The 27,892-nt window shown below is 50.3% G+C and overlaps 1 protein-coding gene across 1 annotated transcript; it reads left to right on the forward strand.

Moving 5' to 3' along the window:
* Positions 1 to 2,117: 2,117 nt before the first annotated feature.
* On the forward strand, positions 2,118 to 26,770 carry NPC1L1 (NPC1 like intracellular cholesterol transporter 1). Its single transcript, XM_004008262.6, has 19 exons — positions 2,118 to 2,281; positions 3,249 to 4,780; positions 7,279 to 7,379; positions 7,811 to 7,983; positions 8,226 to 8,354; positions 8,767 to 8,949; positions 10,043 to 10,157; positions 10,270 to 10,397; positions 10,859 to 10,996; positions 11,286 to 11,375; positions 17,417 to 17,607; positions 17,768 to 17,892; positions 18,483 to 18,609; positions 18,781 to 18,836; positions 19,762 to 19,912; positions 20,086 to 20,317; positions 20,461 to 20,574; positions 20,652 to 20,814; positions 23,018 to 26,770. Exons 1-19 carry the CDS (start codon positions 2,228 to 2,230, stop codon positions 23,215 to 23,217), a joined length of 4,002 nt encoding a protein of 1,333 aa, XP_004008311.1. The 5' UTR covers positions 2,118 to 2,227; the 3' UTR covers positions 23,218 to 26,770.
* The last annotated feature ends 1,122 nt before the right edge of the window (positions 26,771 to 27,892 follow it).

A 27,892-nucleotide genomic window follows, 5' to 3' on the forward strand; every position in this document is an offset into this window, starting at 1 on the left:
TCTTTAACACTCCAATCTCATCTCTAGAATCCCGGATTGAGGAAGGTAAACATGAAATAGAGGAAACAGAGTTAGGCAAGAAGATAGTCACCAAAAACTTATTTATTGGAAGCAGCCTGACCTTTGGCACAAGGAAAGCGGACGATCCATCACTTTGTGGGACACAACCCAGTGACACATGTGCTAGTCAGAGAGTAAAGGGAGTGTTGAGTCTGTGTTCAAAGTCAGGAGATAAAGTGGGATACAGGGGTGTACAGTGTCTGTACACTCCTGCACAGTATCACAGCTGACGTCTGTGCCCCCGGGCGTGACCTCAGAGACCCCACGTGCACAGGCAGCCAGGTGGTGCATCTGTGGCTGAGCGTTTTCCTCGGTAACTCAGAACTGGGTGGTTCTGCTCTCACCCTGTGTGTGTCTCAGAGAAGACCGCAGATACCATACATCTGGGCTCCATCGCTATGGGCCTGCCCTGGGCACAAACTAGACCAAGGGGGTGTGCCTGGGGGCTCCACACATGGCAGGGGGGCCTGAGACTGAATCTGCAGGGAGCATCCTCGACCAGCAACCAAAGGAAATGATGGACAAGCCCACACCCTCTGGGGCAGGCTCCCCACCATTTCCGGGTGGATCTCTGTGGGCATACAGATGCCCACATGGGAGCCTACTCTTTTTTTTCGGCTGTAGGATCTTAATTCCCTGACTAGGGATTGAACCAATGCCCCCTGCAATGGACTTGCAGAGTCTTAACCACTGGACCACCAGGGAAGTCTCAAGAGCCCACTCTTCAATGCACCCTGGTCGATCCTTTCCATGTCCTGGCTCATCCCTGGTATCTGGTACTGCCCTCTGGGATCACCTTCCAAATCAGCTGTTCACACTGGAATCCCTGTCTCAGCATCTGCTTCTCAGGGAAGACATCTAGGAAAGAGAACAGAGCCCATAGCTGTGGGCTGGAGTCCTCAGCATCTACCGGTCACGGTGTGTGGGGGCAGGGCCAGGGAGATGCTGGAGGGAAGTCACTGCGCACAGGCAAGCCCTGGGCCATTGACTCGCCTCTCCACTGTGGCTGATTCCAGGTTTAGGGATCTGTCTGCTCCTGCCCCGGCATCCCCCCTTGGCGTCTGGTTCCCTTCCTCTTGGCTTCTGTCTTCCCCTGTATGTGTTGGGTAGCTCCCTCTGAGTCAGGCCAGCGTCCATGAAACAAACACAAGGCCAGGGAGATAGCAGGTCTTCCTGCAACTGCCTCTGGCAGGTGGCCACAGGGGAGATAGTCTCCATAGGCTGCCCTTATCAGCTCAGCCTTGGCATGGGGGCCAAGGTCTGGCCCATTCCGGTGATAGTGAGCCCAAGGAAGGCTTCAGAGATCCCTATCTGGACGGAGCAGGGGTGAGTGCAGAGTACCTGGGCCCATTGTGGGTGGGGCTGCTCGCCTGGGTCTCCCAGCAACACTCAGCCCCCTCCACGGTGGGTGGGGACAGACCCAGGCAAGGGACATAAGGGAGGAGGCCAGGGCTGAAGAGCGAGGCTGTGGCTCTCAGCCCAGGGGTCTCTGTGTGCCGTCAGACGCCAGCGAGCTGGGCCGTCCCCTCTACCCGCAGGAGGAGACTATTGTCCCTGCGTCACTCCACTCCCCACTGCCCCCTCTGTTATCGGATTGTTAATATTAATTAACAACAGTTGCTAAGGATGACAGTGCAAGGGTGTGAGCCAGAGCTGGCCTGGACCCAAGAGGGCACTGGGGAGAGTAGGGGTCGGAGGCTTGGGATCTGGGGGTGGCAGGTAGGGGCGGTAGAGTTTCGGAGGGCGGGTGTCCAGACCCACCTGAGTCTCCCTCTTCTCCTGGGCCTGGTAGCTCCTGCCGCCGAGGCTGTGTGGGAAACTCTCGGCAGGTTGCTGGCTGGCCCAGCCCTCCGGCTTTGGTCACTTTGGGAAGTGGGTAAAGGGGAGACCCTGAGAGGCTCATCTGCGAGGGTGGGACTAAAGGTGGGAGGGACAAGTGACCCATCGATCATTAACTAGCGGACAGCCCCGGGAGGCACAGGGCTCAGCCCCATTGGTCCCCAACCCAGTCAGGTGATACTGTCCCTGGTAAGGAAGCTGCCCTGTAGTCCGTCCCCAGTTTCAGTATATGTACGGCTGAAGTGGGCTCTGGCATTGTCAGGAGCTGGCCCTTGGCTGTCCCCAAGCCCTGGCCTCACTTACCCTCTGACCCCTGCCCAGTGCCAGGATGGTGGAGACTAGCCTGAAGGGCTGGTTGCTCTGGGCCCTGCTCCTGCACTCGGTGAGTCCTTGTGTCCACTCCGGGCAAGGGCTGCTTGGCAACTGTGAGAGAGGGCCAGGGATCTGCAGTTGGGGGCAATTTCTACATAGATGAGGGATTCCAGGCTCCCCAGAGAAGGGGTGCAGGTCGGGGGTCTTGGGCTGCTTAAGTCTCCAGATCATGGGCTCAGATGGACACAAGCATGGGGAATGGGATCGCTGGTTTGGGTGTGACCAAGTTCTTCCCATCCCTGGTCCACTGTGGGTGTCCTGGCTTAAGGTGGCTGGTGGTAGGTTAAAGGAAGATCCAGTCCTGGGGTGTTGATGAGGTGGATTCAAGGGGAGAATCACCCACAGACGATTTGGCATCCAGGGAGGAGGTCCGAGGTTCTTACCTCTCAAGTTTCCTGCTCATTTCCACGTCTGAGGAGGTGGGTGAAGGTTTTCAGCCCCTGGCAGGTGAAGGCAGGGGAAGCTCTACTCAGAATCTCCAAGAGGGGCCCCGGCCTCTGGGTGTGGTCCGCAGTTTGGGCATGGTGGTGGCTGACTGCTATGGCAAAGATGCCCGAGGCACACAGGGCCTGCATTCACATGGCCCCTGGGAGTCAGCCCCTCACCTTGTCCAGGGGCCACTGTTTCTCAGGAGGACCACACAGGGGTCCAGGGGTCTCCTGGGTGACCCTGTTCTCTCCCAGATATGTCAGGTCACCTCTCTCTTCAGTGACCCTGTCACTCAGGATCAACCAGGCCTTCACCCATCTGCTCACCATCCTTAGACACCGCCGAGAGTCCCATGTGCTACTTGGGCACCCCATCTCCCCCAGTGCTCCCCTGGATCCCCTGGCATCCTGGAATTGCCCGATGTCCACCCCTCATCTGCCCTGTTTGGCATCATTCCCCACACCCTCCCTGGCTGCCCACTGCCCCATCAGCTACCCAGAGGAGCTGGCCAGCACTGGGGCCCATGGTGACACCGCCTTGTTCCACAGGCCCAGAGTGAGGTGTACACACCCATACACCAGCCTGGCTACTGCGCCTTCTACGATGAGTGCGGGAAGAACCCGGAGCTGTCTGGAAGCCTGGCTTCGCTGTCCAATGTGTCCTGCCTGGATAACTCGCCTGCTCGCCACATCACAGGTGACCACCTGGCTCTCCTACAAAGCATCTGTCCCCGTCTCTACACTGGTGCCAACACCACCTACGCCTGCTGCTCCTCCAAGCAGCTGGTGGCCCTGGACATGAGCCTGCGGGTCACCAAGGCCCTCCTCACCCGCTGTCCTGCCTGCTCTGACAACTTCGTGAGCCTGCATTGCCACAACACCTGCAGCCCCAACCAGAGCCTCTTCATAAATGTGACCCGAGTGGTCACACAGGGGGACAGCCAGGCCCAGGCCGTGGTGGCCTACGAGGCCTTTTACCAGCGCAGCTTCGCTGAGCAGACTTACGACTCCTGCAGCCGTGTGCGCATCCCCGCAGCTGCCACACTGGCCGTGGGCTCCATGTGTGGCGTCTATGGCTCTGCCCTCTGCAACGCCCAGCGCTGGCTCAATTTCCAGGGGGACACGAGCAATGGCCTGGCACCCCTGGACATCACCTTCCACCTGTGGGAGCCTAGCCAGGCCGAGGGGAGCGTGATACAGCCTCTAAATGATGAGGTTGTGCCCTGCAACCAGTCCCAGGGGGATGGTGCAGCGGCCTGTTCCTGCCAGGACTGTGCCGCCTCCTGCCCCGTGATTGCCCAGCCCCGGGCCCTGGACCCCACCTTCCGCCTGGGCCGGATGGAAGGGAGCCTGGTCCTCATTATCATCCTCTGCTCTCTCTTTGTTTTGCTCACGGCCTTCCTCCTGCGATCCCGCCTGGCCGAGTGGTGCAGGGGCAAGCGCAAGACGCCCAAACCCAAGGAAAGCATCAGCCTGGCCCACAGGCTTAGCCTCTCCACCCACACCCTCCTCAGCCGCTGCTTCCAGTGCTGGGGCACTTGGGTGGCCTCGTGGCCACTGACCATCCTGGCGGTATCTGTGGTTGTGGTCGTGGCCATGGCAGGGGGCCTGGCGTTTATAGAACTGACCACGGACCCCGTGGAGCTGTGGTCAGCCCCCAACAGCCTAGCCCGACGCGAGAAGGCATTCCACGACAAGTATTTCGGCCCCTTCTTCCGAACTAGCCAGGTGTTCATGACGGCACCTCACCGGCCCAGCTATAGGTATGACTCCCTGTTGCTGGGGCCCAAGAACTTCAGCGGGATCCTGTCCTCGGATCTGCTGTTGGAGGTGCTGGAATTGCAGGAGAGGCTGCGGCATCTGCAGGTGTGGTCGCCAGAGGAGCAGCGGAACGTCTCCCTGCGGGACACCTGCTACGCCCCCCTCAACCCACATAACGCCAGTCTGTCTGACTGCTGCGTCAACAGCCTCCTGCAGTACTTCCAGAACAACCGCACTCAGCTGCTGCTCACAGCCAACCAGACGCTGTCAGGGCAGACCGCCCAGGTGGACTGGAGGGACCACTTCCTCTACTGCGCCAAGTGAGTCCTCTTGGGACCAGGTTCTGGGGTCAGCGTTGGCCTCCTGGGGCCCAGGCTGGGTACACATCTTGTATGGTTGAGGTGCTCTGCGTCTCGGTCACATGGGGTGTGATGTGCCGTGTCTCTCCAACTTCCTTCTTGGGCTCCCCATCCTCAGTGGAGTGCACGCTCGCCATAGCTGATTCACACTTGACCGTCCTGGCCTCCACGTGGTCTTTCTGTAGCGCTCCTGACATAGCTGGACTCGTCCTTGCACGTTCTTGGTTTAAGGGTCACAGAGCGATCTGAAGGCCGTGCTCGGCCTGGGTGCAGGCCAGCAGGGCCATGGGCAGCCCATGAGGTGCCCCAGGCCTGGGCAGGGGCCTGGGCCTAGGCCAGGTGCCCTGTGCAGGTAGCAGTCACACCCCTTCAAGCTGTTTGGGGCTTGGTCCCCAGCTGCGTCCACTTGGCCGTGGTGCAAGCAGGAAGCCAGTGAAGCTTATGGGTCTTGGGACCAAGAGTGGAGGTTTGAGAGATACCAAGCCTGGAAAGGAGCAGGCTGGCTAGCAGCCCTGAGGCCCCCTGGGGTTGGAGTGGGCAGAGGTCTCCAAATGCTTGGTCTCAGGGTCCCTTCACTCTTGACAAAAGACCAAGCACCCCAGAGAGCTTGGGTGTGGGTAGAGGTTATATTCACTGACATTTACCACATGAGAAAGTAAAACTGAGAAATGACAATATAGTTAATTAATTCTCCAACAATAGCTATAATAGGCCCATTATATGCTGACACAAATAACATTTTTTATTTATTTATATTTTTAAAGGAAATTATTAATTTTTTTTTCTGTGCTGGGTCCTTGTTGCGGCACACAGGCTCTTTGATGTGGTGCTGAAGCTTCTCATTGCAGTGGTTTGTCTTGTGGAGCACAGGGTCAAAGGCACACAGGCTTCAGTAGTTGTGGTTCATGGGCTCATTAGTTGTGGTGCACGCATGGGCCCAGCCATTCTACAGCATGTTGGATCCTCATGGACCAGGGATCGAACCCGCGTGCCTCACACCAATAGGCATATTCTCAACCACTGGACCACCAGGAAGTCCCATAACATATTTTTATGAAAATAATCGTATTTTCTGTACTGAAAATATCAGGAGTGATCACAGTAACATTGTTTTACATCTTTGCAAATCTCTTTGGGGTCTGGCTTAGCAGAAGATGCTGGATTCTGGCATCTGGTTCTGCATTTGGCCTGTTGGTTGAAGCACAGCGAGAATGCTTGGCTGCACACCCATCCATGTAGCCAGAGGAGGGAAGTGTGTTGTCAAAGCCTTTCCAGAGAATTGTGGGTTTTCTTTACTACTTCATCAAACTCAGCAAGTGATGCTTTCCTAAATGTTAGCTGCAATATGAAACTAAAGTCATGTCAGTGAACTGTCTGTAGGCCACAGACCTGAGATCAAAGAAGGGTGAAAACAGAATGGCATCTTAGTGTTATTATGGAAATAGTTTTGACTTTGTAGACCTTGAAAGGGTCTCTAGGGCTCCTGAGGCCCTGGGTCACCCTGAATACCTCTGGATTAGAGTCAGGGCTCCCACCCGTCAGGCGAACCAAGTGTGGGCTGCTTCCCAGAGTCTGTGCCTCAGCCCCAGGGCTGGCCCTCGAAACTGGCAGGTCAGGAGAAGAAGCTCTGGCTCCGGGTTTCCAGTCCTTTGTTGCTGTTCAGTCGCTCAGTCGTGTCTGACTCTTTGAGACCTGATGGACTGCAGCACGCCAGGCTTTCCTGTCCTTCAATATCTCCCAGAGTTGCTCAAACTCATGTCCATTGAGTTGATGATGCTGTCCAACCATCTCATCCATTCCAGTCCTTGAGTTGCCTTTATTTTGATTTTGGATGCTCACAACTCTTGGGTGGCCTGATTATCCCCATTTCAGAGACAGGGAAACTGAGGCTCAAAGGGGTATAGTCAACTGCTCAAGGTCACACAGCAACCGGCACTCCCCGCCAGCTGGTGACTCACAGACGCACTCAAAATGAGTGCTTTGTCCAGGCACCTGTGACCTATTTACAGAAAGGATTCAGTGGAGGGCTTGGAGACCTGACCACAGTTACAGGGCTGGAACATTGAATGAGGAAAGAAGGAGTTCCCACCTCAGGGCCTGGAGGGTTCTGGGCTGGTGGGAGGAGACCGCTGAGGGCAGTGTGAGGCCTGTGTGTCTCTGTTGGTGCTTAGGACTCAGGGAGGAGCTTGTACCAGAATCCAGCCGTCACTCCAGGGGAGTGTGTGTGATGCTCAGCCCCCTGCCGATCTGGAAGGAGATGATGGTGGAGCCAGGAGCATGAGGCTGGTGTGAAGGGAGAGAGAACTAGAGGTCCTGCTCAGGGAGCTCCAGTTCAGTCTGGATTGGACCAAGAAATGTTCTGATCGGGGGTCAGGGGATGGTGCTGGGCGTCTGGGATGAGGCACAGGGACCACAGTGGTTGGAGTGGGGTCAGGAAAGGTCCTTTCCTCTCCCAACAGTGCCCCCCTCACCTACAAAGATGGCACAGCCCTGGCCCTGAGCTGCATGGCTGACTATGGGGCGCCCGTCTTCCCCTTCCTCGCCGTGGGGGGCTACAAAGGTAAGCTCCGACCTCCCCAGGAGGCCAGTGAGTGGACATATGGGACAGGAGTCATGGACAGAAGGATGGGGGTGGCCATGGGGATGTCCCGCTGCCTGGGAGTGGCCTGGTCGGTGGAGGGCTCATGGGGACGGCAGACCTGCCCATCCTGCACCCTTTCTCTGTCACTTACTGCATCTTCCGCCAGCCCTGCTCAGGTTCTCTGGTTCTGTGCCTGGAACCACAGCTTTTGCCTTTGACTGAGAGAGGGAAGTAGGATGTAGAATTACACAATGACTCGGGTGAGGAGGGTGGGGGAGGAGAGGCAGGAGGGTGGGGGAGGAGAGGCAGGAGGGTGGCTGCAGTTGGGGGAGGGGAAGCAGGGGTGAGGCTGGAGTAGGGGGAGGAAAGCAGAGGTGTGGGTGGAGGTAGCTGAGCATTTCTCCTTCCAGGAAAGGACTATTCTGAGGCAGAGGCCCTGATCATGACCTTCTCCCTCAACAATTACCCTCCTGGGGACCCCAAGCTGGCCCAGGCTAAGCTCTGGGAGGGAGCCTTCTTGGAGGAGATGCGAGCCTTTCAGCGTCGGACGGCTGATGTGTTCCAGGTCACATTCATGGCGGAGGTAGGGGCTGCAGGGTCCCTGGCTCTGGGGCAGACAGTTCAGGTGGTTTTGGTGGGGTCCTGTATCCCCATCCTGCCCTCACCCCTCCCGAGTGACCCTGAGCTGCCGGGTGCCTGCCCAGGAGGATGGGGTGATGCTACAGCTGTTCTTGCAGCCATGTCAGAGCTCACACGGACTCACATACACGGTGCCCTCTGGCCGAGCTCTTGGGTCAGTGGGTCTGGTCGGGTGTGTGTCCACAGCGTTCCCTGGAGGATGAGATCAACAGCACCACGGCCGAGGACCTGCCCATCTTTGCTGTTAGCTACCTTGTCATCTTCCTGTACATCTCCCTGGCCCTGGGCAGCTACTCCAGCTGGCGTCGGGTACCGGTGAGAAGTGAGAGGGGAGCTGTGAGGGTGAGCTGGCCCACCATCAGGGTGCCTAGAACCTTCCCAACCTACTTTCTAGAGCACTTCAAAACAGCAAAGTGGACATACCCAGGGTGGCTCCTCCAAGGGGTGATGCTTCTTGAAGTGTTCTATTTCGAAAGGCCATGCGAGTTTTCACTCTGCTCATGACAACCCTCCCTCGAGTTGTGCAAATGCAAAGTTGGTATTTACATCGTCTTACAATGCATGCTCGAGGAAGAAGTGGTCAGGCTCACAGGGCCCGCTCTTGGGAGGACGGCACTGCAGAGTGGACAAAGTGCAGAAGCTCAGAGCATGCAGCCCTCCTCTAACTGGGGCTGGGGGCACATTGGGCAGCCCCGCAGCCAGGAGGCTGAGCCTGGTCCCATTGCAGGTGGACTCCAAGGCCACTCTGGGCCTGGGCGGGGTGGCCGTGGTGCTGGGAGCAGTCTTGGCCTCCATGGGCTTCTTCTCCTACCTGGGTGTCCCTTCCTCACTGGTGATACTTCAAGTGGTGCCCTTCCTGGTGCTTGCCGTGGGGGCCGACAACATCTTCATCTTCGTTCTTGAGTACCAGGTAAGGGGACAGGAGTTCTGCACACCCTCAGCTGCCCCTACTCACCCAGGCATGCCCCCATGGGTTTGCTGGGTTCATTTCAGCCTCTTCGTAAGCACCGATGTCCATGTGTACAATTCCTGTAGAAAACAGGGCTCTGTGTTTATCTTTCACATAAATGCATTCATACCTCACATGTCTCCTGAACTTGCTCTCAGTTAGCCCCACATTGTCTGGCAAGAGTGTCACACAGCACATATGTTACTGAGCCCAAGCTCATACTGCTTACTGCATGGCAGCCCAATAAATCGAGAGATGAGATGCTGGGGAAAGGAATAGTGAAAAGTGACTTTATTTGAAGTCAGCAGACTGAGAAGATGGTGGACTAGTGTCCCAAAGAACCACCTCACCTGAGTTAGAATTTATACTAAAGGGGGAAGTGGTGTGGCTGGGTGTTGCAAACCTTTTGGTGCCAGAATCTTTTGTTCTTGCAGCTGTCAAAGTAGGTCCCAAACCCCTCCAACATGGCAAATGTTAGATTCTGTTCTGCAACCTTTTAATCTCTATATGAATGGAAAAGTGTTATACCTTTAAAGGTCAGAGCCTTGGCAACGGGCTGTCATGTATATTCCAGGCTCTGGGCAACGTCCTTTTACAAAAGATCCAGAGACAATAAGACCAAGCACAGGCAACAGAGCACAAAGGTTAGAGGTCCAATATGGAGTCATGTTTGTTCCTCTCTGTTCTACACAGAGCCGCCTCTGTCTTTTCAGTGCTAGGTAGCATTCCACGGAAAGACATGTAGTCTTTAGCCTCTCTTGTTAGTGAACATTTAGGGTTCCAGTAATGAGTCAGAGGAAGGATGCTATGGACATCCCAAAATACACCATGCGTTTCTCTGGGCCAGACCCTGAGAAGCGGAAGATGTGGCAGGATGGAGTGTCACCGCCCCACTGTCCCCACTGGGGAAGGTGGGGGCAGTTCCTTGGGCCTGGCTGCATCTCCAGGCATGCCCATGCCTTGGGGAGTGAGGGCATGTGGCAGCCCCCAGCTGGCCTCTGAGGGACAGAGCCCTTGGTCAGATCTTGACCCTGTCCCTGCCGTCCTCACGCAGAGGCTGCCTCGGAGGCCTGGGGAAGAACGGGAGGCCCACATCGGCCGAGCCCTGGGCAGAGTGGCCCCCAGCATGCTTCTCTGCAGCCTCTCTGAGGCCATCTGCTTCTTCTTAGGTGAGCCTGAGCAACCCCTCCCCACCAGGCACTGGGAGTTCGTGAAGGCTTTCCCATCTGAGCAGGTGCCAGGCCCTGAGATTCACTCTTGACCCCTCTCCCCATCCCCCAGGAGCCCTGACCCCCATGCCAGCTGTACGGACCTTTGCCCTGACCTCCGGCTTTGCAGTGCTTCTTGACTTCCTGCTACAGATGTCAGCCTTTGTGGCCTTGCTCTCCCTTGACAGCAGGAGGCAAGAGGTAAGGGTGGAGGCAAGGCCCAGGGACTCACCCTTGGTCCCCATCTTGGCCGGGGATGGAGTGGCTTCACTTTGCACAGAAGGCTCAGAGCATGGGGACTGAGAGTGGGAACAGTGTGCTGGAATGTTTAGGCCACCAAGTCCCTGATGTCCCATGGAAAATTAACTTTGTTTTGGTCATTTGAGGGAATATGATCAAACCTGCTAAAAGTACCTGAGGTCGTGAAATAAAATATAAGTGAGAGACTGACAGGGAGGGAGCTCTTGTTTCAGTGATGGTGCAAAGTTCAAAGGTATTTTATCAAGGCAGAAAAAGAAGATAAAGAAAAGAGCACACTGGCATGTCCCCGCCATGCGGTGCTGGCACAGTCCACCCGTGGAAGGTGACTCGCCCACTCCACGGGACGGAAGTGGTCCCCAGGGTCTGTTTTGGGGTCATATTGAGTGCCTTCCTCCTTCTAGGCCTCCCGGATGGACATCTGCTGTTGCAAGACAGCCCGGAAGCTGCCCCCGCCTAGCCAGGATGAGGGGCTCCTGCTCCGATTCTTCCGCAAGTTCTACGTCCCATTCCTGCTGCACTGGCTCACCCGCGTGGTCGTGGTGAGCGGACGAGAGGGCAGCAGGGGGACCTCATGCCACCCAGGGTTGGGGGGCCCTGGCAGTGTCTGGGGCGGGAGGGTCTGCTTAGCCTTGATCCTTGCCCGTGGTCATTGGAGGGGTCTGGAGCTTGCCCAGGTCCAGGGACTGAAGCCGGGGCGGGGAGGGGTTGCTGAGATTCAAGTTGGCCCAACTCCAGAATGTTTCCTACAAGACCCCGTCCAGACCCAGACTGGGAAGCTGCTGACCCGTCACTGGGCGGGAGGCCTTCATGCGATGCTTCCCTTCCCAGGTGCTGCTGTTCCTGGCCCTGTTCGGAGCAAGTCTGTATTTCATGTGCTACGTTAATGTGGGGCTGGACCAGCAGCTGGCTCTGCCCAAGGTAGGTGCCCTCCCTCCCCTCTCCTCAGTCCCCAAGGCTGTGAGGGCAATCAGCAGCGCAGAGTGGATGGGTTGGCCTGAACCAGGGGTGTGGTAGGGGTGAGGGACCATGCATCATGCAGAGTTGGGAAGAGAAGCCACATTCTGCATGGAAAGTGCCTGAGTTTGGCTCCAACCCCAGGCCACCAGAGGGAGACGACCAGGCAGCCGAGGGACTGGCCATGGGAGCCGACCGTCCAGGCAGAATGACCGACACCTCAGTGAATGCCTGCCTAGTGCCAGGCACTCTGTGTCCTCAGGCCTGGGTTCTGCAGCAGCAAATGTCCCTGGACTGTCCTCGGAGAGACGAGGGTTGGGGGCCCTGGGGAAGAAAAGACCTCGATGGTCTTGAGGGTTCTGGATGGAGGAGAGGCTTGAGGGGTGTCTGAGCATGAGTGGGATTTGCAGAGGAAGGAGGCAAGGGTCACAGCACTGACCCATGGGAGGTTGGGGCGCACCAAGGCTCATTTACTGTGTGCAGGGATGACTGTAGGTGTGGGGGGGAGAGGCAGTAAGGCCGAGAGCTGGAGGTGCTGCAGGTGAGGGGGTGGGGAAATGTGCTGACCAGGACCAGCAAGCATATGAGGTTGACAGGAATCATACATCGAAGAGGCCAGGGACCTGAGGTTTGTCTGGACATGCAACCAGAGGTGGGCTGGTGGCTGGGGGAAGCAAGTCTGCATACCTGGGCTCTAGGGGAGAGAGAGCATCATGATGGCTTGGACATCCAGGGCCACTGTAGAGGTGGCGACGGGGGTCTGGGCATGGGCAGGAATCTTGGATCCAGTGGCCTGATAGTCATCTGCTGGTAGTGCTGGTCTTGGAAGCAAGATGAGGTGGGAGCAGAGCAGACAGGCAGGATGGCACCTTCGAGCCACCATAGGGAGCAAGGAGAGGCTGCAAAGCCAGCAATGGTCCAGAATGACTCTGCCACTCATGGTGGCCCTGGGGACTGCTCACACGGCTGAAGAGAAGAGGGTCCCCAGTGACCCCAGAATGGGTATCAGTGGCCTGGTAGGCCAGACCAGTGAGAAGGAAGGTGGTACTGGGCTGTAAGACCAGCTGAGGGATTTTTTTTTTTTTTTTTTTGGTTGTGTTGGCTCTTAGTTGGGGCGCTTGGAACCTTTAGTCATGGCATGTGAAATCTTTAGTTGTGGCATGTGGGATCTAGTTCCCTGACCAGTGATCAAACCCAGGCCTCATGTACTGGGAGTGGGGAGTCAGCCACTGGACCACTAGGGAAGTCTCCCAGCTGAGGTTTTGTTTATGCTCTTTGTTTATTTTTCTTTGGGGGAGCTTTGTTTCTTATGACTATATAAAATGTATTTCTTTCAATTTTTTTCTGGTAAAATATAACATAAAATTTGCCATTTTAACCATTTTTTAAGTGGCATTAAGGACGTTGTACAATCCTCACCAGCACCTATCTCCATAGCTCTTTCATCCTGCAAAGCTGGGACTCTGTCCCTATTAAATGCTAACTCCCCATTCCTCCTCCCCCAGTCCCTGGTGCACCCCCCGCCCCATTCTCCTTTGTGTCTCTGCATTTGTCTATTCCAGGTCCCTTACACATGTGGAATCATACATTTGTCCTTTTGTGATGGGCTTATTTCATTTAGCATGATGTCCTCAAGGTTTGATCATGTTGTAACATGTATCAGAATTCCTTCCCTTTTAAGGCTGAATGATATTCCTGTATGTATGAATGCATATATATCACAGTTTGCTTAACCATTTTTCTGTTGATATGGGTTGCTTCCATGTTTTGGCTATTGTGAAATAATGCAGCTATGCACATGGGTTTACAAATATCTCTTTGAAACCCTGCTTTCAATTATTTTGGGTATATACCCAGAAGCGGAATTGTTAAATCATATGGCAATTCTATTTTTAATTTTTTGAGGCACCTTCATACTGATTTCTATATAGCTGTATCATTTTACATTCCTACCAATAGTGCACAGGGTTCCAATTTCTCCATGTCTTCACCAACCCTGATTTTCTGGGTTTTGTTTTGTTTGTTTGTTTTTTGACAGCAGCCATCGTAATAGATATGAGATGGTATCTCATTGTGGTTTTGATTTATGTTTCCCTAATAATTAGTGATGTTAAGCATTTACTTATTGGCCATTTGTATATTTCGTTTGGAGAAATGTCTGTTTTTGAATTGGGCTGGATTTTATTGTTGCTAAGTTTAAAGAGTTCTTTAGATATCTTGGATAATTAATCCCTTATCAGATATGTGGGATGAATATCTGATTAATTAATATAAGATATCAAATATGTGATTTGTAAATATTTTCTTCATTTCTGTTGGTTGCTTTTTTTACTCTATTGGTAGTATCTTTTGATGTACTTAAGTTTTTAATCTTCATGAAGTCTAATTTGTCTATTTTTGCTGTTGTTAACTGTGCTTTTGGTGTCAGTCAAGATAAATCATTGCTAGGATGTATAATTTCTATGACTGTGAATTTTTCAATTCTCCTTCTGTTAATGATTTCTAACCATGCAGTCATGGTCAGGGTATATACATAATATGACATCTATCTTTTTAAATATTGAGATTTAATATGTGGCTAAATACCTAGTTTATCTTGCCGAATGTTCCATGTGTATTTGAGAGGAATACGCATTTTGTTGTTGTTGGGCAGAGTTTCTGTATAAGCTTGCTAGATTTAGTTGGTTTAGTGTGGTTCAAGTCCTCCATTTCCTTACTTGTCTTCTGTCTGGGTGTCCTACCCGTTACCGACAGTGGAGTATTGAGCTCATTGTAGAACTTCCTATTTCTCCCTTCAGTTCTGTCAAGTTTCACTTCATAGATTTTGATGGTCATTCATTAGATGTGGAACTGTTTATATACACTTACCTTTGCTGTACTGAATCTTTTAATAATATATAATGTTCTTCTTTGTCCTTTGTAAACATTTTTTGATTTAAAGCCTATTTTACCTGGCAGTGGGATAGCCTACTATTGCATGGAATATCTTTGCAATCTTTGCAAACTGTGCACTATTTGCATGGAATACCTTTTTCTATACTTTCACTTTCAACCTGTGGGTGTCTCTGGATCTCAGCTGACTCTTATAGACACCATATTGTTGGATCCTATTTCTCTAACCCATGCTGTCAACTTCTGACTTCTTATTAGAGAGAGTAGTCTATTTACATGTAAAGCAATTACTGATGAGGAGAGAATTGTTATTGTGCTATTTGTTTTCTGTGTACTTTATAGCTTTTTTGTTTCTCATTTCCTGAATTGCCATCTTCTTTTGTGTTTAGTTGATAGTGAAATGTTTAAATTCTTTTTCATTTCCTTTTGGGTATGTTATATGGCTATTTCCTTTGTGGTTACCAGGGAAATTACATTAAATATCTTACAATGTGTTGAATTTATCCTAGGTTAACATGGATTGCATACAAAAAATCTATTCCTATATTGCTCCTTTCCATTTCCTTTCAGTTATTGCTATCATAAAATCGCATCTTTATACATTGTGTATTCAAAAACATAGAATAATACTTTTTTATGTGTTAATCTCTTAAGATATGTAGAAATAAAAAATGGAATTACAAACCAAAGTTGTGATAAAACTAGCTTTTATAATTTCCCATGTATTTACTTTTACTGGTGATCTTTATTTAATTACATGACTTTGAGGTATACTTTAGCATCATTTCACTTCAACTTGAAGCCTCTTGCAGGACAGGTCTTGTGGCAACAGACTTCTTCTGTAGTTATTCATATGGGAATGCTTTAATTTTTTCCCTCATTTTTGAAGGACAGTTTTGCCAAAAATAGGACTCCTGGTTGAGAGTTTTTTTGCACTTAAGTTCTTTAAATATACAAATCCACTGCCTTCTGGCCTCCAAGTTTTCTGATAGGAACTATGCTTATAATCTTTATCTATAATAAGCCTCTTCTTTCTCGTTGCTTTCAGAATTCTCTTTTTGTCTTTATCGTTCAACACTTGAATTGTAATGTGCCTTGGTTCTGGGTCTCTTTGAGTTTTCCTACTAAGAGTTTGCTAAAGTTCTATGGATTTTTATACTCATATCTTTTATCAAATTTGTGAAATGTTGGCCATTGTTTCTTCAGATAATCTCTTTTCCTCGTTCTCTTTTCTTTCTGGGATTCTTATGATATGTGCGTTGTTCTGCTTGATGATGCTGCGCAATCCCTTAGTCTCTGTTCATTTTCCTTATTCTTTTTTCTTTCTGTTCTTCATTTGATAATTTCAATTGTCCTGTCTTCATGTGTGGCCATTCTTCTTCTGACTGCTCAAATATGTCTTTGAACCCCTCTAGTTATTTCTTTATTTATTGTACATTTCAGCTCCAGAACTTCTTTTTGGTTCTGGTTTATATTTTCTCTTTATTGATCATTCCATTGTGTGTGTGTGTTGAGTGTGCTTTGGCTGTGCTAGGTCTTCATTGTGGTGCATAGGCTTAGTTGCCCCAAGGCATGTAGAATCTTAGTTCCCTGACCAGGGACTGAACCTGTGTCCCCTGCATTGGAAGGCAGATTCTTAACCACAAGATCACCAGGGAAGTTCCTCTGTTTTGTTCGTACATTGTTTTCTTGACTGTGTCCAGAAAACAATGTTATTTTGGCTCTCTGAGCATCTCTAAGATAGTCGTTTTAAAGTCTCTATCTAATATATCCATTGTCTGGTCTTTCTCAAGGATAGTGTTGATTAATTTTTGTCCCCAGGTATGGGCCATATCTTTCTGAGTCATTGCATGCTTTATGATTTTGTTGTTATTTTTGAAAAATGGACATTTGAGTCCGAAATAACTCCAGAAATCAGATTCTCTCCCTTCCCCAGAATTTGTTAATTTATTCATTTATTTTAAAAAGTTAATTGTTGCGGATGTCTCTGTCCTGGAGATCAGCTTGAGATGTAAAGTCTTTACAGATCTTTTCTGAGTCTCCGCTTTTCCCTGGGCATGTGCAGTGACTATCTACTTTTCCTTGTATTTGTGGTTGCTTTTGAGTAGCATGTTTCTTAAAAGTCTGGTTCTCAAAAGAAGAAAAAGGGAACTATGAAGGGGGAAGACAAATTTAGCACTTGCCCTTTAATATCTTGGACAAGTAAAGATAATCTTTAAGTATCTTGGCAGTCACTTCAGTTTGAGGTGAAGGTTCTAATGGCACCTGACTTGGTTTCTACTCTACTGAGATTAGAAGCAGCAATGAGTGATGAGAACACAGATCCTTGATATTTAAGAGGTGGGTATGCAAGCTGTGTGCAGACTGTTCCTGGAATGCATTCATGGCTGCCTGCCACAGGTCTGGGAGGATAAACGATGCCTAGCTAGTACCATACTAAGAGCTGAAGTAGATCAGATTAACCACAATCTACCATCCAGGCCTTTCTCTGGAAACTTGAAGCCCTCAATAGACCCCAGAGCACCAAAATAGTTACATCAGGCAGATTCTGCCAGTGCAGTTGTTGTCTAGATGGGGAGGCAGAATCCTGGTACTTCCTACTCCACCATCATTCCTGATGTCACTTTGAAGTTTTATGTTGCAGGAGAAGGGAATGAGCCATGAAGATGCCTGGCATACAGCCTTGAGGGTGTGCACGAGGGTGTTTATATGTGTGCGTCCATGTGGGCTGTGGTCATAGGCTAACTTGCTAGACTGTGGCTGTGCCAAACAGGGCATGATATAGGAAGGGGTAAAATTACGTGTATGTGTTTGTATGTGTTAGTACATGTGTGTCAGAGAGCATGTTCACACAGTGGGGTGGGTATGTGATGCCCTGTGCTTGTACCTCCGTTGAGTGTGTTCTGTGTAGGTTCCTGTAATTATACCTAGATAGGTGTACCTTGGAGTGTGTGTGCCTCTGTGGGTATACTTATGACCATGTACCTCTGTAGTGGAACTGTACACATGACTCTGTGAGCCTGTACCTCTGTGTATATCACTGTGTGTGTATCTCTTGAGCGTATGCTGGAGGTGCGTTTGGCCATGGGCTCACTGACTGTCTTCCATTGCAGGACTCATACCTGATCGACTATTTCCTCTTTATGAACCGCTACTTTGAGGTGGGGGCCCCGGTCTATTTTGTCACCACTGGGGGCTACAACTTCTCCAGTGAGGAAGGAATGAATGCTATCTGCTCCAGTGCAGGCTGCAACAACTTCTCCTTAACCCAGAAGATCCAGTACGCCACCGACTTCCCTGATGTGTGAGTGTCCCAGCCCACCTCTGCGTGTCTCTCTCCCTCCTGCCCTGCTGCCCACTTGCTGCCATGCGCCTGAGGGGAGCAACATGGAGGCTGGACTGTAGGAAGGACCCATCACAGCCTGCCTATCCGGTCCTGTCCCCTGACGTTTCCTGACATTCAGGTCTTACCTGGCCATCCCTGCCTCCTCCTGGGTGGACGACTTCATTGACTGGCTGACTTCGTCTTCCTGCTGCCGCCTTTATATCTATGGTCCCAATAAAGATGAGTTCTGCCCCTCGACTGTCAGTGAGTATGGGGCCTCCGGGAGTTCAGGGCCCACCATAGCTTGGGGAAATTGAGATTAGAGAGAGGACAGGACCAGTGGAAGATCTCTTAACCTTTCCTGCCCTCCTCCAGGGTCAGTTTGGGGCGGGGCCCTGCCTAGGAGCACAGGTTGGGGTGCTACACCTATGTATGTAGACGTCCAGCTGGATTGCCAGGCAATCACACCCTCCTGGCCCTGCTGAGTTGTGCCCATACCCACTGAGCAGGCTGCTGCTCAAGTGCCATGGGAGTGGAGAGAGAGCTGAGGGTGCTGCATGACCCTGCCTCAGCAGCTGCACTTGTAGGTGGCGTGGGGAGTCCCCGTGGAGGCTGTCTCTCTGCCTCGAACTTTGCTCCCTCCCCTGCTTGAAGGTATCAGCAGTTTCCATATATGAGAGGGGCACTCCTCCCATATGTAGAGGCAAACACATATCCCTCCAGAGTAACCGCGCTTGTTACAACAGTGGGCATGCATGGGGATCCTGATGGGAAAGGAGCACAAGGTGGGGCAGGGCATCGTCTCCCTGGCCTTGGGGGGTGCTGCTGCCTAGAACCCCCCACTCTCTTTGTAGACTCCCTGGCCTGCTTGAAGACCTGTGTGAGCCCCACAGCGGGCTCTGCCCGGCCATCAGTGGAGCAGTTCCACAAATACCTTCCCTGGTTTCTGAGTGATGAGCCCAACATCAAATGTCCCAAAGGGTAGGCGGTGGGTGGTGGTTGGGGGCGAGGCACTGAGGAGGACAGCTGTGTGGGTGCCCACGGCAGGGTCACAGGGGGAGGAGGCAGTGCGGGGCCTCTGCGGGTGGCCATAGGCCAAGCGCACAGAGGGGACAGATCCTTGGCTAACCTGTCCTGGTCCTCCTCCTGCAGTGGCCTGGCAGCATACGCCACCTCAGTGAATATGAGCTCAGATGGCCAGATCTTAGGTAAGCCTGCCCTCGACTGGAGGGGAAGACCAGAGTCAGCTGCCCCGGGGGCCCCACGAGTCCCAGGAGACAGAGTCTCCATCTTGAACCTTCCCTCCTTCTTCCTTCCTGGGGGCTTCTAACTGCCCTGGTCCTGTCCTCAGAAGTCACGTCACCCAGTTCCACATCCTTGGACCGCACCCCGTGTCTGCCTGTTTCCATCTCCCCATTCCCTAAATTCATAGTCAGAGTGAAATTTATGGAATTCTCAGTGGCTGACGCTGCACTTGGGAGCCACCTACTTCCTCTTTTCTCCGGCGCAAGTCACACCCAGATGTGGGCAGGGGGCAGCTGGTTCAATGAATGACTATTCTATTCACCCAGGGGGGGGTCCCCCAACCCACAGCTCTGTCAAGTCAACTGTTGTATTTTTTGTCTCCCTTTCTGGTCCTTTCTTACTGGAAAACATGCATTGGAAAAATAATGAAATTAATGTTAAGAATCCAGTGCACGTTTTGAAACCATACAGAGCAGTGTTTGGGTTCATCCAGGAGATCTCTCTCTTTCTTTAAAAAATGTATTTATTTATTTGGCTGCATTGGGTCTTAGTTATGGCATGCGAGCTCTTAGTTGTGGCATGTGGGATCTAGTTCCCCAATTAGGAATCGAACCCAGGCCCCCTGCATTGGGAGCCTGGAGTCTTAGCCACTGGACCACCAGTGAAGTCCCTCAGGAGAACTCTTTAAGTTCCATCCATCAGAGGCAGGGCCAGAACTTGAGTCTGGCACAGTGGTAGGACCAGCTACAGAGCTTGCAGGGCTGGGGGGAAACCGAAATGCAGGGCCCTTTGCTCAGCATGCATTAAGAGTTCCCAAATGGTGGCAGCAGAGCCCTGAACTCAGCTGGTCACTGCCTCTTGGGGGTTCTGAGGCTCTGGCTTTCACAGCCTCGCGGTTCATGGCTTACAACAAGCTGCTGAAGAACTCGCAGGATTTCACAGAGGCTCTGCGGGCAACTCGGGCACTGGCAGCCAACATCACCGCCGACCTGCGGAAGGTGCCAGGCACCGATCCAGATTTTGAGGTCTTCCCTTACTCGTGAGTGCATGTGCTCCAGAGGCGGGTGCGGGTGAGGGTGCTGGGTTGGTGAGGGTGGCCACGAGATGGGGGTGGGCTCCAGCATGGAGGCTTCAGCTGCACCTGGGCCCAGTGTTCATCCCGAAGTGGGCACGGGAAGCTGCGGAGCAGTGACCATGCTCTGCACCCCACAGGGTCACCAACGTGTTCTATGAGCAGTACCTGACCATAGTCCCCGAGGGGCTGTTTATGCTCACCGTCTGCCTGGTGCCCACCTTTGTCGTCTGCTGCTTCCTGCTGGGCATGGACGTCCGCTCCGGCCTCCTCAACCTCTTCTCCATCATCATGATCCTGGTGGACACTGTGGGCTTCATGACGCTCTGGGACATCAGCTACAATGCCGTGTCCCTCATCAACCTGGTCACGGTAACCTGCCGGCCAGAGTGTCAGGGCTCTAGTGTGGGAAACGAGGCTCCCAGTTCTTTCTAGAGTCTAGGTGCTGCCTGCTGGCCTGGGTGGAGACCCCTGCCCCTGCCCTTGGGTGGCTGAAGCCCCCTTTCTTCCCTCAGGCGGTGGGCATCTCTGTGGAGTTTGTGTCCCACATCACCCGCTCCTTTGCCATCAGCACCAAACCTACCCGGCTGGAGAGGGCTAAGGAGGCCACCATCTCCATGGGCAGTGCGGTGAGTAGGTGGGCTGCCTTGCGTGGTCCTTGGCCAGCCGCCCCGTGCCCAGTCTGACACCTGCTTGTGACCCCCAGGTGTTTGCAGGAGTGGCCATGACCAACCTGCCTGGCATCCTTGTCCTGGGCCTGGCCAAGGCGCAGCTCATCCAGATCTTCTTCTTCCGTCTCAACCTCCTCATCACCCTGCTGGGCCTGCTGCACGGCCTGGTCTTCCTGCCCGTCATCCTCAGCTACCTGGGTGAGTGCCAGGGCCCTCCCACAAGACTCCAAGCCACAGGCAAAATGCCAGGAACACTCACAGCGCCCGCTCACCTGGGACAGGTCCCGCCTCAAATTGTGGGCACACAGTTCCTCCTGGTTTGGAAGCTACAGTTTTTCCTTTAGCATATGAAAACATCTTTTTTGGGTCGGATATGCATTTCAAACACATTCAGTGGCCATATGGTTCTCTGCTGCATGCCTTTGAACTTTTGATCATGACCTTGAGCAAAAAATAGATTTTCACATTGAGAGGTGATATGTACAGGTATGGACATGGACATGCAGAGTAGAATAGGCCTTTCTCAAAGTAAAACTGCCTAAGAAGCTTCAGGTATTTTCTGTTCTATTCTATCATTGATTTTTTAAAAAATTCCGATGTTATCTGAGAAATTGATTTCATGACTCATTCATGGGTGACAACTTTCAGTTGAAAAACATATCCTTTTGTATGGATTGGCCACAGTTCATTTAGTCAGCTCCCTGTTGCTGGACATTAGACTGTTTTTTGGCATCACCGACTTGATGGACACGACTTTGAGCGAGCTCTGGGAGTTGGTGACGGACAGGGAAGCCTGGCGTGCTGCAGTCCATGGGGTCGCAAAGAGTTGGACACTCCTGGGCGACTGAACTACAGCTAGACTATTTCTGATTTTGCATGTTATTGCCAGTGCTGCGATGACTATCCTTTGTGGCTGAATCTTTGACCTCATTCTCCAATATATCCTAGAGGAAGTTCAGTCCATGAATTACTGATTGTTCATTCCAACTGATAACACCCTCCAAGAAGTTTTACCATTTAAACTCCTACTAGCAACATGTACATTTCTGTTTCCTCACTGTAGAGCATTCAGTTCAGATCAGTTTAGTTGCTCAGTCATGTCTGATGCTTTGCGACCCCATGGTCTGCAGCATGCCAGGCTTCCCTGTCCATCACCAACTCCCGGAGCTTACTGTAGAGCGCAGTTATTCTTTTTTAAAGAATTGTCTATTTATTGGCTGCTCTGGGTCTTTGTCGCTGTGGGCTTTCTCTGGGTGCAGCGAGCAGGGGTTACTCTCTAGTTGTGGTGCGTGGTCTTCTCTTGTTGCGGAGCACAGGCTCTAGAGCACATGGGCTTCAGTGGTTGTGCTGCATGAGCTTAGTTACCCCGAGACATGTGGGATCTTAGTTCCTAGACCAGGGTCAAACCTGTGTCCCCAGCATGAGCAGGCTGACTCCCAACCAGTGGACCACTAGAAAAGTCCCTTCTGAGCACAGTTGTTTACACACCCCATCCCTCCACAGAGATTTAAATGGGACCCCTGGATGAAGCATTCCCCCATAGGGCGGGCAAGCTGAGAGTTCAGTTTTGCACTGTTCCCTGACACCAGGAATAATAATAATGGTAATTTTAGATGGAACATTTATATTAATAGAAGAGTGTGTTTGTGTGCTAATAAATATATATTAATCCTCTTATCATCCCTGGAGGTAGGTGATGTTTTCATCCCCACTTCACAGATGAGGAACCCGAGACCCCTCCACCCCAGTAATAGAGCTGGTCACATGCAGTGTATTTGGAGGCCACACAGCACCGGCACCCCTACGCATGGCACCCCAGTCTTGTAGAAACTTCCTGACCCCCTTTGGAAGAGGAGAGTGTGGTTGGTGGGGACCTCCCCAGAGGCTACCTGGCTGGAGAGCCACAGGTCCCACAGGTCATGGCCACCCCTTGGAGATTCTGAGTGGCCCGCCCCCTGCAGAGTGGCTGGGATCCTGACAGAGAGGCGAGTGGCAGGCGCAGGGATCCGGGTCCCCTCTCTGACCTGAGCCTGATGACAGTGAGGAATGGCTTCTCTCAGCAAGGAATGCTTGCACAGCGTGTCCAAGGAAGAGAGGAGGGGGAGGGAGTCACTGGCCATGGGTGGCTTGGGGCTTCCCCTGCTAGACCCCTGGATGGCAGGGACCTGCACTGGAAGGCAGGGGGGACCAGAGGGTGGGCATGGGTGGCAATTGACGGTTACCAGCTTTTGGGGGGTATGGTGAAGTGAGGGCTGGGGTGAAAGGCAGTGATGGGAGGTTGGGGCTCAGGACTTAGCTCTCCCTCTCTGGAACTTCCATTTGAGGCTCCAACACACGCCTGCATCCTGCACCCAGCATGTCGCCTCCCTGACTGTGTTGCTCTGTGTCTGTTGCTCTGCAGGGCCTGATGTCAACCCAGCTCTGGTGCAGCAGCAGAAGCAGGAGGAGGAGGCAGCTGCGACCAAGGAGACCTCTTGCTCAAAGCACCCTGCCCCGATGAGCACTCATGACGGTGTCTACATCAACTACAGCTTTGAACATCCTGCCAAGAGTGCAGGAGGCCTCGATAGCTCTCCATCAGAGAACAGGCAGAAGTTCTGATGGGGCCAGAGCCCCTGTCCAAGCTCATCAGCCATGACCTGAGGGGCCACGAAGGCTCCTCCTGGGGGTTCTTTGACCTATCCTTCCCCCAGGTCTTGAGAGAGGCTGTCTCCACAAGACTGCCCACCATCGGTCACCCTCTGGCCACCAGATCTCATCCATAAGGACACTGATTGTGATGCAGGTGGCACGTGATGGCTTGGGTGTGACCTGGTCCAAATCCATCTCTTGAATTTAACATGTGTCCTCCTCATGCAAGTTTTAAAACTTTAGTTCCATATATGTGAACAACTTACTCGTTCACATTTATAATTTTCCTAATTGATACCATACGTGACTTATCCTTTTGGAATGAGGCTTTTTTTTTTTTATGCAGCATACATTTTTTCAATTTATTCATGTCGATACATGGAGATGTAGTCCAATCATTTTAACTGAGACAGCTTTCCATTGTGTGAATGGACAGGATGTTTTTTATCCATTCCCTTGCTAATGGGCAATCAGATTGCCCTCAATTATTTTTCTGCTATAAGTCCACAGTCACTTATGTGGAATTTCAGAACCCCCAGAATTCTGAAAACCTAGTGCGTTTGTCTTTTTCTTTTGTAAGTTTTGGACAAACTCATTTCGTAGCAAAGACTGATCAGACACCATGTATCTATTTATACTCTTTATAAACAGGCTTCCCTGGTGGCTCAGATGGTAAAGAATTTGCCTGCAATGCAGGAGATTCAGGTTCTATCCTTGGGATGGGAAGATCCCCTGGAGAGGGAAATGGCAACCCATTCCAGTATTCCTGCCTGGAGAATTCCATGGACAGAGGAGCCTGGAGGGCTATAGTCCATGGGGTTGCAAAGTCAGACACAATTCTTCTTTTTTTTTTTTTTCATAAATAGGATACCTACACTCTTCAACCAACTTGATGTGAATAGTCATATATTTTAGCACATTAACAAGTTTGATTTCATGTTGCTACTCCAGATCCTGATGAGGTCTAATATCTAATGTACTGTAAGCATCAAATTACCTTTCTAAAAAAATGTCCTAAATTCTGAAATTCAGCTCCCTTAAGGGATTTCAGGTATGGAACCATGGACCTGTGTGATGAGTAGGTGTTTACACGTCTCCTGTCTATGTGTGGGGAGCTACCATCGCTGTAGCACTGAATGGATACAGACTAGTGCCTTCCAGGGCATCTGCCCTATTCATACCTCCACCAGCAGGGGATCAGGGTGCCTCTTTCCCTGCACCAATACCAACACAACGCTCCACTTGTTTCTGGGAGGGAGGGGAGTGGGGTTATAGATTGTTATCCCTTTTTAAAAAACACTTTTCTAAAAGAAAACTTTTTTATTATAGAATAGTTTTACAGAAAAATTACAAAGATAATACAGAGTTCCTGTATGCTCCCCGCCCACCCTCCAAAATTAACTCGAGTAACACATTAGCGTGATACACTTGTCAGTGTACCGTGAATGAACCAGTACTGATAATTACTACTAACCAAAAATCCATATTTTGTTTAGACTTCCATAATTTTACCCAGGGTCCTTTTTCTGAGCCACGATCCTGTTCAGGACACTCCACAACACTCAGTTGTTATGTCTACTTAGGCTCCTTTCATTTGTGACAGTGTTTCAGGCTCTCCTTTTCTGTTTTTGGCGACCTGGACAGTTGAAGACTGGTCAGGTATTTTAAAGAATGTCCTTCAAATGGGATTTGTCTAGTGTTTCTCCAGATTAGACAAAGGTGATGGGTTTTTCAGAGGGAGACCACGAGGCAGAGAGTTGGTCTCAGCCCATCGTGTCAAGGGTGCCTGCAGTCACCATAACCTGTTGCTGTCATACTGACCCTAACTACCTGGCTGAGGTTGTGGCGGCCAGGCATCTCCTCTGTACACTCATCTTGCACCTGTTTGCATGCTGCACTCTTTGCAGGGAAATTGCTATGCACAGCCCACACTTAAGGGTGAGTGGTTATGCTCTACTTCCTAGAGGGTGGAGTGTTTACATAAATGATTTGGAACTCTTCTGAACAGGAAAATTGTTCTCCTCCATTTATTATTTATTCAGTATGCTATCTTTATCAGTATGGAACCAAGGATGCTCATTTTTAACTTTGGGTCTTAATATAGTGACTATTTGCTCCACATTTCGCCATTGGGAACTCTTCCAGTTGGCTCCTAGGTCCCTCTGACATATTCCCTTCACTGTGGGTTTTCCCTCCCTTTTTGAGCACTTCCGTATCTCCTGGCATTATAAGATGGTATAAGCTCAACTTGTATATTTCTATCCCAGTCCTAGAGTCAGCCATTTCTCCCAGGAGTTCCAGTCCTTCATCTGGAGATAAGCTTAGAAATCAGGATCTGGGTATTCAGTGTGTGTTGCTGCTGGGGCTTTGTTGCTTCTGATCCTCTCAGCTGAGAGAGCAAGGGCATACATATGTGAATACTGACCTGTATATGTACACATTTCTAGAAATATTTCTATGAAAAGCCATCTGTATCTACACTAAGCTAAACAGGAGTTTATGCTGATACCTCCAGTTCTAACCCATAACCACATGAATCATTCTAGGTTTCTTTCTTGCTTCTCTGTAGCCTCTCATGCCACTAATGAGAAGCCGGGCTCCATAACCCTCACCATTTACTTAGTTGTTGATTACCTTTATACATACGCAGGAGTCTGAGAAATGATAACCTACACTCCTGTGGAAAACAACTTTAGAATTTAGTGTTTACATGCAATTCCTTTTGCCTTTAGTCTTATAGACACCATTGCTTTCCAAAGTTACTTGGGTTAGCATCTTTCAGATGGGGTCAGTATCCCTTTCAGAGAAGCTGCTTCATACACTAAAAAAATATCTATTTGTTTATTTTTGGCTGAGCTAGGTCTTTGTTTCTGTCTTCAGGCTTTCTCTAGTTGCGGAGATCGGGGGCTACTCTTTAGTTGTGGCGCATGGGCTTCTCATTGCAGTGCCTTGTGGTTGTAGAGCACGGGCTCTAGGTGTGTGGGTTCAGTAGTTGTGGGGCACGGGTTTCGTTGTTCTGCAGCATGTGGAATATTCCCCGGGCCAGGGACTGAACTCATTTCTCTTGCATTGGTTGGATTCTTAACCCCTGGACCACCAGGGAAGCCCTTATACATTTTTAATATAGTTAGATTCTTGCATCACATTCCTTCTTCCATTCTGATTTTACAAAATCACGTGTGTAAAAGTTTGTTGGGGGTATTCAGGGGAACACGATCCCTGGCTGACCCTCTAGCTAGACCCAGGCAATGGGAGACTCCTCACCTCTTCCTCTGTCCTTGTAATGTATGCTCTGCCTACCATTCCCACAGCGAGAGTTGTTTTCAACAACATCTTCCTCTCAACACCTGGAGAAAGGAAGGTGTTTTTGAGACCATCTGGATAGTGTATGTGATTGAACCCAGTTAAGGTGTCTGTATAAACGTTTGTGATTCTGGCAGAGTGGACGTGAAAATATACTGGTCTTGTGGCTGCCTAGGACAAGTAACTGTCCTTGCTTATTAAACCTACCTACCAGTCTGAAGTGGTCTGCCTCTTTCTTCCATCTCTCCTTGCTCTGTGTATACAGAGACTAGATTGTGAACAAAGATCCACTCAAATTATTAGGACAGACCAATGGATATTAATGTGACAAAGTAGGAGACGTTTATTGATACAATTTCAGATTTCACAGTGCAACTAATCTTTAAGAAACTACAATTTGTTGAATGTTGGTGTAGTTTCCAAGAATAATACATTTATTTGAAAAGGCCAATTAAACTGCTATTTGTATAAGACTGGGTTTCTCATACTTCAATCAAAATACCATACTGCAATGCAGTGAATGCAGCAGATATGAGAATCTGGCTGTCATCGATTCAATTAAGCTAGATAGTAAAGAGATTTGCAAAAATTTTAAAGGATGCTTTGTTTCTCATAAACTTTTACTGCTCTGAAGAACCTTCAGTTCAGTTCAGTTCCGTCAGTCGCTCAGTCGTGTCCGACTCTTTGCGAAGGACCTTACTTCTTTACAAAAATGTTAACATATTTTTATTATATTAAAATGCATAAATAAATATTTAAACATTTTGTTTTTATGTCCAATATGGTAACTATCAATAAACATAACACACATAAAATTTATGAAGACTCCAAAGAATCTTTGATATATTTTAAGAATGAAAATGGGTCTTTTTTTTCTCCTTTTGGCCATGGCCACACTTGCGGGATCTTTGTTCCTGGACCAGGGATTGAACCTGGGCACTCTGATGCAGAGTCCTAACCACTGGACCCTCAGGGAATCCCCTGTAAATAGGTCCTAAGTCCAAAAAGTTTCGGAATCACTGCTCTAGAGCAATTTATCTGAGTTTGACTTTATTTACAATTCATTAGAGTCCATATACTATGAAGAAACATGTTAACTTGTAGATCTCAGGCCAGTAGAGATGCAAATCATTTCCATCCACTAGGAAAGATAATCTACACCATTTTATAGGACACCAGCCAGCTTTGTATACAATCTAGCCATCTTACTGCTTTCTGAAAGTTATAAATACCCAGTTTCTCGAAAAGCTGTCAATTAAAATGGATAAATCTCTGATGTGTTCATTATATATTTGAGTGTTATGCTTCGATTTTCAGATTATGCTTTGAAAGACCCTTAGAA

The sequence above is a fragment of the Ovis aries genome, chromosome 4, assembly GCF_016772045.2.
Source record: "Ovis aries strain OAR_USU_Benz2616 breed Rambouillet chromosome 4, ARS-UI_Ramb_v3.0, whole genome shotgun sequence".
Taxonomy (NCBI): Eukaryota; Metazoa; Chordata; class Mammalia; order Artiodactyla; family Bovidae; genus Ovis; species Ovis aries.